This window comes from Ostrea edulis, chromosome 1, assembly GCF_947568905.1.
Source record: "Ostrea edulis chromosome 1, xbOstEdul1.1, whole genome shotgun sequence".
In the NCBI taxonomy this organism is placed as follows: domain Eukaryota; kingdom Metazoa; phylum Mollusca; class Bivalvia; order Ostreida; family Ostreidae; genus Ostrea; species Ostrea edulis.
Window position 1 is genome coordinate 72199143 of NC_079164.1, and position 14181 is coordinate 72213323.

Consider the following 14181-nt stretch of genomic DNA (forward strand, 5'->3'; position numbering starts at 1 on the left):
CTACAGGGGATGCTTACTCCTCCTGGGAACCAGACCTCTGGTGTTCCAGGGGTCCGTGTTTGCCCAACTCTTAATTTTGTAGTCATTATAGGAGTTACATATGTATGAAATTGATTACTGTTCGTTGATATTTTCACCTTGTCATTATAAAGTGGCTCAAAGATGTGTGTTAAAAAAGATATGGTTTGTTGTAAATAATCAGAATTTTGATTACAGAACTTTGAAGAACTTTAATAATTCGCAAACAAGAGCTCTCTTAAGATACAATTAGTAACCTTTTGAACTCGCGTGTCCATCTTTATAACAAATTATGTTAGGTTACTTATTGGGTCGATAGGTGTCCAATTAGGATTTTGTGAATGATCAAGTGACGTCTATCTGTAATATAATGAAAGTGCAGAAAGGTCGGCTTTGTTGGGAAGCTGATGTTACTGCTTTATATTATCATTCCTTTTGAATTGAGAAACAACCTGAACATCGAAATTAACGCGTGTTGTCTATTATTATAATGATATCGGTATCTTGAAAACCCTTTGCTTGACAGACAGCAAACTTGTTACACTGGTACCTCGTAAGGAGTAGATGAACCCTATTGATTTTGGATCCACGTGGTCAACGGTCAAAGTAATATATTGTCTCCTCTATATTTTGAGAATAATTTGCTTGAGGTAAAATAAAACAGCTGTTGTCCTCGGACCCAGTCAATAACTGAATACCATTTTAAGAAGAGTTTGTGCTGCTCGTATGCGATTGTAGGGATGTATCCAAATGAAGTCCCTGGTTATACTCAATGAATACCATTTTAAGAAGAGTGCTTGTTATACTGTGTGAAAATGGTCGTATATTCTCTATATGGTATATAATGCAAGATATTGTATCGCGTAAATGTGGACAAACGACAGATATGGCTCATTATTAATATCAATTTTATTAGCAATTTACCCTGCCATATAATAAATGGATATGTCGCGGGAAGAACCTCTTTACCTGATATTCCACTGCATACCGAAGCATGTTGGCATCCCGAAATTAAAACCCTGCCTATAAAATATGCATGTGTATTCGATAAAACAATTCTTTGACAGACATTGATGTTTTTCAACAGGTTTGTCGATGAATTTGCTAAATAGCATAGCCGGAATTTTTGTAACCGTCATGCTTCGTACTCGTTCGTCACTTAGAAATTTTTCTTTAAATCTTACAATCAACTAAGCATTACGATACGATGTTCTAAGATAGTATGAGAGGTTTATTATCTATGAATGCTTTTACAAGTTCAATATCATAAATCTGAAATGAATGCACCGTGTCTGTTATACTGTGTGAAAATGGTCGTATATTCTCTATATGGTATATAATGCAAGATATTGTATCGCGTAAATGTGGACAAACGACAGATATGGCTCATTATTAATATCAGTTTTATTAAGTTTATAACATCTATTGAGATAGAAGATGACTTACAAAAAACATTTCAATTACGTGTTAACAAATAGTCGTCACAATGCAGTCGTTACTGAAAACACTACACTGTGGCATTAGGTTGATAATGAAATATGAAATAAAAACATAAACTATTTTCTCTACGATACCATATTCATTAGAAAAAATCAGATCTTTTAAGACGATTCTTTCCATCAAAATCCATACACTCTCTGTAAGAAAGTTTTTGTAAAATTGTTCTATCACAAGCAATATCGATATCGTTACTAAGGACGGTATACATTGACTCTAAGCAACGGAAAAGTGAGACTTTCAAAATTATTTCGACTTTGGACGGTTAGCCTTAAAACAACAATATAATTCACTGTAAAGGCACAATTTGGCTGACAAAAAATAAAAATAATAATACTTATGCTTAAATAACAGCTGATAAAATATTTGTAACATATGACTGTACATATAATAAGCTATACTACGAAGTGAAGAAAGGGACAGAAACATACAGTTTTACTATATCTTGTATATGCAGCCCTTCACGCAAATTTTAACAATGGTTTTAGTCATAGTATACCTATGACAATTTTAAGCACTTATAAACGAAACGTAACAAGGTTTCAATAAGTAATTTTAAAAAAAAAATAGTACCTGTTGTATTTAAACAAATTTCTCTTAAAATACATCAATAAACTTCCTCCTTAACATGGCACTTGAAAGGTTAAACAAAGATTAATAAAAACAATTTTAACAAAGGCAAACAGAACAGTAGCACTTGTAAGTATAAAAAGGTCAGCAGTTGATATATTGAAATGATGAAGTGTAACACCCGTCAGATTGGCAATATTCACTTTACGTACAAAATAAAAATGTAAAATGTGAACAACCAGCGGAAACCAATGTTGATAATATTTTCTTCAGCAAAGTCGTCGCGCTAAAGAAAATACTCTACAAAAAACCCTCATAAAACCATCAATACTCAATATTTTGCCATTCTTTAACAGATGAACATGTTCTCTTTTACGATTTTCCATAATCAATATGATCAACAATTATGTAACTAAATGAACATGACATCACAAAATTTGTTACGTTCTTTTTTTTAAATTATAGTCAGATATTTCCATGTAAAAATCCCTGGCTCATTAACATTGATAAATATAAAACATAAATGCAAAATATATTTTGTTCAACAGAAATTTACATATATACAGTTAATATAAGTACAGTCCAATTTTCCCTGTAATTTCATTTCTTCATTACAGCTTTATCATCTAATGAATGTGCTAGGGTGATGATGTCAAATAGGTAATGAAATTGAAAAGGGAATCGAATATACTTAATCACGTGACTAGATTGGTGGGAGGAAATTTACAATGTGATGACTTGCACTACACTGCAATGTACTTTATATGAGCTATTTTTAGAGTAAGTATTATTTTTGGATTAAGAAATCTTTTGATCAGGTAAATACATAAAACCAAATTGGTTAATACTTTCAGGAGATTTTCATCTGCAGAAAACAATTATAAAGATATGTGTTAATCTCATTAGAGTTTTTGAATAACAAAATTTTGAAATATTTCAAGTTCAGTAATCCCGAGTTGCACAGCTCATATAGAGTGTAAAAATGCGAGTTTAAAGACCATATCACAGTATATTGGTTTGTGTTTGGCACTAATGCATCAGACACCTGTAGAGGCACTGTATTTTCTCAACTAGGTGCTTTGAAATTAAAGTATTGGCACCATTTAGTACCCTCCAAATGGCGAATTTCTTAAACCGACTGATTTCAAAGCACCACGTGACTCTTATAATAAACGTAGACGGTGTGGTACTGACCCTGATATTGTGAAGAAATAAAACAAAATCCACATATTTTCAACCAATGGACATCAAGTCGGCCTGCACCTCTGGATTACGATGTAACTCGTCGATTTCTTCCGGCATAACTCGGCGATGCTCTGATCGGAGGGACCTTCCTGAACGGTTTGATTTGTTGCTCTTTGTAGAGCGGGTCGACTTGGCACTCTTGGAGCTTCGGATAGACTGACGATGAATGAGATTTTGGCTAATCGTACGGTGGAGATTTTTGCTGCCGGCAGCATTTGCATTCGTTAGCCATTGGTGTTTTAGCGACTCTTCTGACGTCATCCTATGTTCGGGATCGACAACAAGAAGTCTATCGATAAATTCTTTAGCATAAGGTGTTACATCCTTCCAATGCTGTAAAATAAAATGAATCAAAATAACAATGCAAGCGAAATTAAGCTTTCAAAATCAAGATCATGCACTGCAAAATTTGTGTGAGAGTTTTTCTTATCACTGTCAACTTTTTGACAAGTTTCTATCGTTCTTCCTAACATGTTTGCAATTTTTATTCGCATGAATGGAACGGTCCAAGATACCTGATGACGTCACACTGCAGCTTAATCAGATTAGACTAGAGACGGCGTGAAGATGGCGAATTCTCTCGGAAACTTAAGACAACTTTTCGTTCTAGTCGCTGTAGCATGAAAAACGAAAATATGCTTGTACAGAAACTATCTCATTCAGCTATACGTGAAACCAGCATTATATGAGAACCCTATCCGACCAATGCTCTGTACAGTGACAAAACGCAGGGAGCAACCTTTGACTTGCAGGTTGAACATTCAGATTATATTAACATCGTTGGGATTTCATCGTAACAGAAAACAATTTCAGATAAGAGACGAATTATTATCTAACACGGGGGAAAAGAGCATTTAGACACTAGACATAAAATGAGGGTGCTGATACGATAGATACACACACCTGTCCTGTGTATTCTTATTATAGCAAGAGGATTTCTTTATTACAAATGTCAATGGCATTTGTGTTACAAAAGTTATACATCTCTGCCAGGGAAGAGTAACACAGACTATTTTCCTTTAAAAAATCGCATTACTTTTTTGTTACAACACATAACCGTATTTCATATATGTCATTTCAGGTTTGTTCGCGATTTGGCATACATTGAATGACGAGTTAGGGATGAACGTAGTAACTCGGTTCCACTGTAAGTGGCATATTTACGTTTTCTTGGCAGATATTTTAATTACATGGGGTGCAAATAAAGTTTAACATAGACTTGTATGCTTCAATGATATATAACCTATTCATTGATTGACACTTTTCACAGTAGTCTTCTGACCAAAGAATAAAATTAAAACCGCCTCCGTATTTATATTCGGCATCGAAACGTTATCCCACGCAGGTGTTAACGAAAACGATTAGGATACGCGGCAAAGAGATTACGGTGGTTACTAAGGGGATATTATAAGACAAGAGATTTTGGAAAGAAGTTGTAACGAACTCGCGATAGCACCAAGAACCGATTCATCCTTCAGCCTAACGATTTCCATATGCGCTAACTCACTGAATCAACACTGGGTGAGGTGTTTTGTCTGAGAACGGGGAATCTCGCTTCCTGTATCTTTTCAAATGTGTATTGTTGTGCAGTAATGAATCAACACTTGTTCAGATTACGTCTAGATGAGATGGATCTGGTGGGGTACGTTTCGCTCTAATAAATGATGACCAATCATATTGAAACTTTCACATCGCTGTATTCATACCATGTGCATTAATGTTTTAGTACTTTTGATTGACTGCGTGTTGTTGAATGTCCACTTCAGGATATTTAATTGATATAGAGCCTATGAAACCATTACGCACTTTATAAAAGTTTGCTGTTTATCTACTTCAATTTGGCATCGTAATAATGTTATCAAACATTCATTTTATCAAGTAAATACGTTAACCAGAACGATATATTCGATTCATTTATCAAACTTTAAACGACACTTATTAGTATGTAGGCTTCTAATCTACTTAATAAAAGCAAATATATATTGGGATATTTCAAGGGTCCTCAAAGGTTTCGCTTCAAGCCGATCAAATTAGGTGGTATGTTTTATTGTAACAGCATTTTAAGTTTACAGGCACTAACCTACATCGGGGACTTTAAATCAAAAATAATTTTGACCTTATTAAAATGAAATATATGGAAAGAGAGAGAGGAGAACTATCAATATTCGGGGGGGAAACCCCAATTCTTATATTCAGATTGTTTGGTAATTATCGCATGTTAGATCAGATGTGACTGCGTTTTCGTGTGCGTGAAAGCGACACCTGTAAAAAAGCTAATTTTTTTTGGAAGTATAACATCTGAGAGATTTGAGAATCTTTACATTATGATTTCCAAGGAATTATTATATTTTGATAATTTTTTATCTCTGGTCTAATTTGAACCTTTGACATCTCAACGCAGTGGCCTGCAAATCTAATGTGACGTCACAATTAAAAAAAATTGCGCAATCTTAATATACAATCAAAATGTACAGTAGACGCAATATAGTAACCCTGCAAACGCGAATTATCACGTTCCAGGGGACTGATCACCCCATACATAAATTATTGAACATGAGTTTTTTTTAATACACACGTGTATTATCACATTATTGTCTTAATTATAGCAATCTTCTATCCAGAACATTTAAAATTACGAGGTCATGAAATATACTTCAAGGAGATTCTCTTCTCTTGGATTTTTAAAAGTACACCATATATTCGACTTTAATAATTGAAAATGCCCCCTAACGAGCTAAGTAAAATGTTTGATATGTTGATTGGGCTCGCTGGTGAAAATTATTACACAAACGTTTGTAAACATCACACAACTCTTATGGTCAAAATCGAATGAGTTTCTTTTTCATAAGTGTATATTTTGGTTACATAATTGCATTTATACTACCGTGCTTACTTATATTCTACAAACAGGTCAGATATCCCAGTAGTATAGACCTAATTTGTGATTGTGGTAGTGGAAATGAAAAAAAAAACCCACTTCCAATATATATTAAATGATGAATTACTGTGATATTTTTTTTTTTCTGTTTCATTTTGCTGATTCAGTATATTTCGAGTATAGGGCATACAGCTGTATTTTCTATATGATAAATTTCGAAATCAACCATATGATACGATTGGGCCTAGTTTCCCCGCTATGGGCCCGAAATACAAACGAATTTTACTTGTCAAATTGTCATAGGATCTTTGAATATTTTCAAATAATCAAAAGATTAGGAAGTGAAGTATAGAGTTGTACTTTTCTTGATGAAAGGGTTAGCTCGTTATTTTACAAGCTCGAGTGCACTTTGTCATTTGATCACAGAACGGACTGATCTTTTCTGTAGACTATAATTATTTGATAGAAAATTACTGGCTTACTGTGTGGTATCATTCAGAAATACGGTGTATTTATCTCTTTATCACAATTGTCTAGGCTAGAGAAGTAGAGAATTTTTGTTTGAAGTTTTTATGAATATTTGGTAGGATTTATCCGTATCTTTGCCGCCAATCTAATGGTGTCAGTAGGTGCCCTATTTACTCATCCTTAATAGTGACTCAACTATAAGACGCAGCCGACATTTCGTATGTCTTGGGTTTTTACGAGCAGAAACAATCAAGTCTTGCAACATCTGCATCTTAGTTTCAGAAGGCTAATGGATTAGTTACGAGATATTTGGGTTGAAATTTATGCGTTTCTCTCTTTTTCATGATTAGATTTTAAAACTTTATCTGTGCATGAAAGCGAAAACTGATTATTAGGAGCGTTTTAATTAGAGAAAGAAACATTTTATTATCGAGATTTGATCATTATATTCTTCAATCTTGTCAGTTAGAAAGAATATTTCAAAGAAAATAATTTTCTTCGCCAATGTTTTAATCTGTTAGAGTTTTTTTAAATTTCGGATTTGCACGGAAAACTTGACTCGGATTTATATAACTCAAATTATGTGCTATGGCATCGTGTTAGCAACCGAGGTTAGGTGAAGGACGTGTCTGATTTTTCGATTACAATCCTATGTTGATTCCGAAGCACCTGCAAATGGCGAAGGAATACAGACAAGTTAATCTCAAACAGCTCAGGATTAGTACTGAAGCGGCAGCCAGCATCGTTTTAATACGGCGAGTCTTTTGTTCTACTTTATCTTTTTCTGATCAAAAGATTCGCCGGAAACTGTATTTATTTCACGATCATACATTCTCCACGGCCAGGTCTTCCATCTCTTAAAAGTCAAACGTCTGAAATCGCGTGTTTATCCACAGATAAAAATCTGTAAAAGTGGAGGGGAAAGGAAAATCTCTCATATACAAAGATGACTTTTTTCTGAGAAGAAAGGATGGGTTAGGTTGTTAAAAAGGTAATACTGAAATTGACAAGGTTAGAATTTGTTTTAAGGGCCTTTCTATTTGCGTGAACCATTGATTTCGAGGGGGGAAATCAAAGATTTTGCCAAACTGTCAGATGATAAGAAACTATTTTTACAAAATCAACGCCACTTCGCACTATGCTCTTTTTTTTTTTTTTTTTTTAGCCGAGATCATAGAAAACATTTTTGCAATACAATTAGGACGGATTTTATCTATCAATAAAAGATTCAAAGTTTATCGAACAGAGAAGAACGCGGATTAGGAATTATGGGTCAAGAAAGATGGACTACATTCAGGACGGCGGGATAGTATAATGTGCACCTTTTTTTATTACCAAATTCAAGATAAAAATTGAATTCTTATTTAGAGATAAAAACCAAGGGCGTTGTGGTTTTTCTCGTGCATTTCTTTCATGGTTCAATTTTTTAATTGAAGTTGTTGCCAAAAGATATTCTTTCATTTCATAATTTTCAATGAAATATTTCTTTATCCTTGATACTATTCTGATTTCTTTTTCAAGTAAATTATATTTCTACAGACAGAAAATTGTGAGCTGATGAATTTACCACTATATATTAAGGGTCTGACCTTATGCCTAGAAATATTATACATTGGAGAGTTTTAATCAATATACATTGTAGTTTAAGGGGAATCCATGCATCATATATTATATGAACGACGTTCCATTACAAATATACCCATCAAGAAACTGCAAAGTAAGCGAATTCTTTCACACACGTGTATGATCCAAAATCATAAGAATGCATGTAGATATTTAAGGTAGAAAAACGCAGAAAACTCTCCCACGGAAGATATTCCACTACATTCATACACACCTCCCCGGCATAGCTATATTTTGCCTTGAGGATGAGTCGATATAATCTTGTTTTGTTCTCGTCGTCAAACGGCATAGTACCACTAAGTAGAATGTACGTTATCACACCGACTGCCCACATGTCCACTTGGCAGGTGTAAGGTTTCCTGGCAATGATTTCGGGTGCAATATATTCGGGTGTGCCACACGTGGTTCTCATAAATTGATCCGCTCCTTTTTTCGTGGCACTGAGACCAAAATCAGTTATCATAATTTTGGAATCATGACCCGGATGATAATAAAGCAAATTTTCAGGTTTCAAATCTCTGTGAGTAATTCCTAATCCATGCAAGTATTTCACACCGTCTAAGACCATTGTGAGTACCCTTGTGGCATCCTTCTCACTAAAGGAGCCTTTCGCAATGATACGGTCAAATAATTCTCCACCAGTTGCTAATTCCATAACCATGTACACTTTATCCTTCGTTTCGAAAACTTCAATTAACTGAATGATGTAATTATGTTTCACTCTTCGAAGGACCGCTACCTCCGATTCGAAAACTTCCCTCCCTTGTACTCTGTCCAGCATTTTTATCGCATAGGGCTGCTTGGACACCCTATGTTCAACTCGGACAACTTTGCTAAAGTTGCCTCTTCCAATTAATGCCTTTATATCATATTTGGCCGTCACTCGTGGATCAAACTTATCACGGTACTTTTTCACCTTTCTGTTGTTCCGCTGTCCATTCTGACCGTCCGTCGGCGGACCGACAGAATCCTTGGGGTCTTTAGAATGCTTCTGATGTGGATTCCTGTGATTGTATTCTCTGTTGCGCTCATTGTTATACACTTGTACGACTGATTGATTCCCAGGGCCCTCGGGCACCAATTTGGAACTCATACAACCCATCACAGATCGAAAATATTTATGTTCGACATCCCCTCCGGGAAATTTGAGGGGACCATTTGTGCTAATCAAGGGAGGAAAAGAGATTTTCTGTTACGATATAAGAATCCACATTGATTCCATTAAATCCACCATATTTTTCAGATTCTGACCTGAGCACTACTTGTCGTGGAGCTCCAACAAAAGAAACCAATCTTCACGGTTCGATTTTATCGACCCATTTCTACAACTTTCGCAATAAATACAACCAGAGTCAATAAATTATTTACAGATTACGAAATGTAATTTCATAAACACTACCCTGACAAATGTTAATTTCGCTGTTTTGGATTTTTTAAGCTATGCGGAGTGATATAAACCCATCTTTCACACGTGACTGAGTGTGTTCAACGTCACAAGTTGTTATAACGACTATTGAGGTTCCATGAAGGCAACGGGGAACTGTTTGCTTTGGAAATAAAAATAACAATGAATGGCGATAAGTCTTGTAAGAGTTATCTGCGAGTCCCGGCTGACCAGTGTGTCTAATTGCACTTCAATTTATTCAAGTTAATGGGTTTGGCGCAGCAGTGGCGCCGGTTTCGTTGCTAATTGGATAATCCGTGTACCCATACGTAGCCCGTTACCTTCTGCAATTCAATACACAACGTTTTATTCAGAAGAGAGCTAATTCGCGTATTATTGATTCTACACACCGGTAGTTATAAATACAATGGTATTTTCTTCCAAGCTAAGGGAATGGGGGTCTTTCAATGCTGTGTGTATCTGTACACGTGTTTTCCCAACACTGCGAAGGGGCATGCCGGCGGCCAATTGAGTTTAATCCAATAAAAAACTTTTTGCAGACTAAGATATTGCATTATAATAAAGAGGTTCTTATCTGTGCACGATAACACGTTAAACCCCCTCTCCCGTAAAATATTTAAACCTACCAGCGCATAGTTGATCAATTGTGTGTCTATTTACTCGGGTAAACGTTATTTACATTTTTGTTCATGTTTCTTAAGTTTGTGTATTGTGTTAAATCTTGTATTGCATGGGTTCAGGTAACACTCCCATGTAACCGAAAATCTTTGTATATTTAGCGCGCCCTGTAATTTCAGTTCTCTTCAGAGCGTAACGCAGGGATTATTCAGAAAAGAAAATAATTGCTCTAAGCCTGGCTAAGAATTTACGAACAAGAGATTAGATGAATGCTTGAACTGAACGAAGAAGCGGATTGTGCGATTATGTTGTGTATATATGTATGACTCACATGTTTATTTGTGTATTCACAACACATTTGTAGGCTTTTCAAGCTGTTGATAAAATTTAACAGAATTTTTTTAATTGGTTGTTGTTTTTCTTTAATTTTATTTCTCTCTCACTCTTACGTAATCTAATTTTGTACTGTTGAAATATTTCTCTTTATCATTCAACAGGGATTGTCGGGATAGGCACATCAGTTGTATCGCCATCTGTAATTTTTCTCTTCTATGGCTTTCATTCACTGGTTTTTCCTATTTTAATGGTATAAGTTCTAGGGTCAATGCTATTCAAACACGAAAGATATTTTAATATGTTATTGATATTTCTCAGTTTGTGAAAGTTGCATAATACGGTGTTTCTTTGTCTCTGGCGTCATCATTTACGTTATCGTACGTTCTAGTAATACGCTCGTTGGATATTCGTCATGTTAAACATAATTTTTTTCTCTGTTCTTGTTAGCCTGGATGGATTATATACACTTCAAAGTTTCAGCTGAAGTTTAGAGTTTTTTGAAATTCAAGAAATTTTCAAATCTAAATAAAAAGTTCTAAAATGAGAGAAAGAAAGAAAATAAAAACCATTTATGTATTTGAATTTAACGTAAAGTCTACATAGATTTCTTTCTAAACGTATTTATCTTTATCTATGCCTTGTTTTCTATATCACCCTCTACCATAAATTCTAGTCTTTCCGAATATTGTATGTATTACAATACATTAGAATAAAACATTTGAAATTATAAATTATAAGTTCATAATCTATCTTAAATATATATATATATTTTTTTATAAACACAGTGAATTTATAAGAACAGTGCACGTTTTCAGAGTGGTGTACAGTGCCAACAACATACATGACAACTTTAAATTGATTAAATTTGTAAGAAAAGCAGTAATTTTATGTTCATATGCAAAGGCAAATAAGAGGTTTTGTAAAATTCTTTGAATTGCATGTATTATCTAAAGTTGCATGTATACATTTTCTGTTGGTGAAAAGTGCAAGTCTTTCTGGACGTTGGCGAAATTCGAGAAATACGATATAGGAATAAGATAGGAATTCCATGTAAATGGAGTGATTATCATTACATGTATTTTAAAATTTCTATTATAAAATACCATACCTGACTTATATTTACAAAACGTGACAGTTCATTATACTTATTGTGAACTTTCGCTTGCTTAGCATCAATCTTTCTTCAAGGAAACAATTAAGTATTTAATCCAATCAATACGATCAATTAACCCGACGAAAAAAGCCTTTAAATATATGGAATTAAAAGACTGGTTCTGTTTTGTTTTGCCTGTGCATTGTTTACTTTGGGGGCAATTCCTTTCCAATACACAGGTGCAGAAAGCAGGTGCCTGCAATCCCCCAGTATTGACTTGCTTTCTTCGTTTCTTCTTAAATTCATTGCATTCCAACTAGACCGAAATCTATATGCCAGTATTGACCACGTTCTGAAAGTAAAATAAGCCTTTGTAGCGATGACAGAAATTTTATTATATTTTTATAAACCTTAGGGCTGCAGCCATAGTCCATAATGTTACTTTTATCTTAGCTCATATTATTTGAAATGAATTTATACACCATCGTTGTGGCGTGCTTTTCCTGTCTGTTTACATGACTACATGCGATCTGCGACTTCGCAATGAGATGAGAAAGTCCCTTGCGGTAAAGGAAATGTAATCCCGGCACTGTGCTTACGTCACTGTATGATAGTATTCCTACACCGTATACCCTTCCATTAGTTTCGCATCGTTTAAAAAAGGAAAATATTTTTAACGTTTTTCAGTATAATCTAATGCAATATTTATCGCTGATAGTTATCTACGGGTCAACTGAAATTAGGAATCTTTGCAATTGTATATCGTGTATCTATATGGTAAGCCGTTTTACCATTTATCCTAAAACAATGTAATTTCACTTGTAAAACGCAATTCGATTGGTTCATTTGAATTTATCAACATTTTTCCTGTCACCGTTCAGTCACACCATATGAAGTCCTACAGGATTGACGTTGCAAAACATTTAACCCCTCTTCTCTTTTATATTCTCCTGTTTCAGTTTACTTTATTCACTCACACCATATTATGGTACATGAGGTACAATATATACAATATTTACAAATAGAATATATTATATGCAAGGTACACGTGAAAAAAGCAGGGAGTTGTTTTATATACATAAAATGAGTTAAGGAGGACAGAATTGGTCATATATTTTAGATATAAAACTACACAATTTGATAAGTACATTAGGGTCTGAAGTTGACATTAACTCTGAAAATTTGAAAAAAGTTAGGTTTGTGACAATATTTTCTTCACAGATACTTTCTTCTATAACATTAAAAAAACTTACATTCAAGGATAAAATGGTATTCGTCAGCTATCTGACCCGTATTACAGATATGGCAAGTTCTTTCAACTTTGAAACTTTGTGGTTTAGGAGTGCCACACCATTTTCCAGTATCTACTGGGAGTTGGTGATTTGAAGTTCTAAATTTAATAAATATTGTTCGAAGTTTTTTAGGTAAAGTATTTAAGTATTTTTCAAACCCAAATTCACTTTTGAAAATGTTATACGTTTCACCCTTAGATGACTCCCGTATATCACTTTGCCATTTCTGTATATACTGATCTTTAAGACGTCGTTCAACAGTAATTTTTAACCAGTTTGTATTAAAAAATGCTTGTTCATTCCATATATTGGAGTGTCCACAAAGATCAAAAATATTTTTAATACAAGATAACCAAGAATTCTTATGACTTTCTCTACAGAATAGATCATGTACATACTTATACAAACTACACACAATCTTACTATCTGGATTTAAAAATAACCTTCCCCAGTAAGAAATCATTCTTGTATACACTGTTGCATATAAAGGAAAGCGGCCAGTTTCTCCATAGACCATATAATTTGGAGTACTACTTTTTAAGTTGAAAATATATTTTAAAATTTTAAGTGCATTCGCTCAATAATGTCAAGATTTTCGAACCCCCAATCTCACAACCATACAAAAGTACAGGTGCAACAACTTTATCGAACAAATCAAGTTGACATTCAACTGATAGATTATATATTGTCTAATTTTTCATATAACCCCATACATGGCTTTTTGGGCTTGCTCACATAAATGTTTTTTTGCCTTCTTAAACGATCCTGATCTCCAGAACAATTTTGTTCCGCGTCATAAAAAAAAATCATATTCGCGGTTTATAATGTGTAAACTGCACTGGTAAAATAAAAATGAGTACTTTCATTCCTTAACAAGGTATACCTTAAAATTTGCAGATGTGTCTCATTTTAGAGTCACATAAAGAAAGAGAAATATAAACTTTAAGAAATATCTTGTTTAGGAAATGAATAATGAAATGGGTCGCCACCGTGACAAATGTCGAGAAAAAAAATGTATGCATGTTGTGATGGTAATACGTTGGGCAAGGTCACATTTTCCGTGAAAGGTCATCGTAGAAAAAAAGTTCTGAAAATTACACATGACTAGACATCACGCCATGCACATCTACCAATGAGC

At 34.3% G+C, this 14181-nt stretch overlaps 1 protein-coding gene across 1 annotated transcript; it reads right to left on the reverse strand.

Moving 5' to 3' along the window:
* Positions 1 to 1404: 1404 nt before the first annotated feature.
* On the reverse strand, positions 1405 to 13971 carry LOC125682767 (serine/threonine-protein kinase H1 homolog). The gene is made up of 3 exons (XM_056159401.1): positions 12543 to 13971; positions 8514 to 12498; positions 1405 to 3663 (listed from the first exon to the last, which is right to left on the reverse strand). The coding sequence occupies exons 2-3, from the start codon at positions 9399 to 9401 to the stop codon at positions 3319 to 3321; spliced, it is 1233 nt and encodes a 410-aa protein (XP_056015376.1). The 5' UTR covers positions 9402 to 12498; positions 12543 to 13971; the 3' UTR covers positions 1405 to 3318.
* Positions 13972 to 14181: the final 210 nt, after the last annotated feature.

Bases quoted from the DNA above. Each gene is read 5' to 3' on its own strand.
- LOC125682767 (XM_056159401.1), bottom strand. From the start codon at position 9,401: ATGGGTTGTATGAGTTCCAAATTGGTGCCCGAGGGCCCTGGGAATCAA. The intron at 3,664-8,513 runs GTGTGTATGAAT...TTTATTTTACAG, and splicing joins AATATAGCTATGCCGGGGAG to CATTGGAAGGATGTAACACC.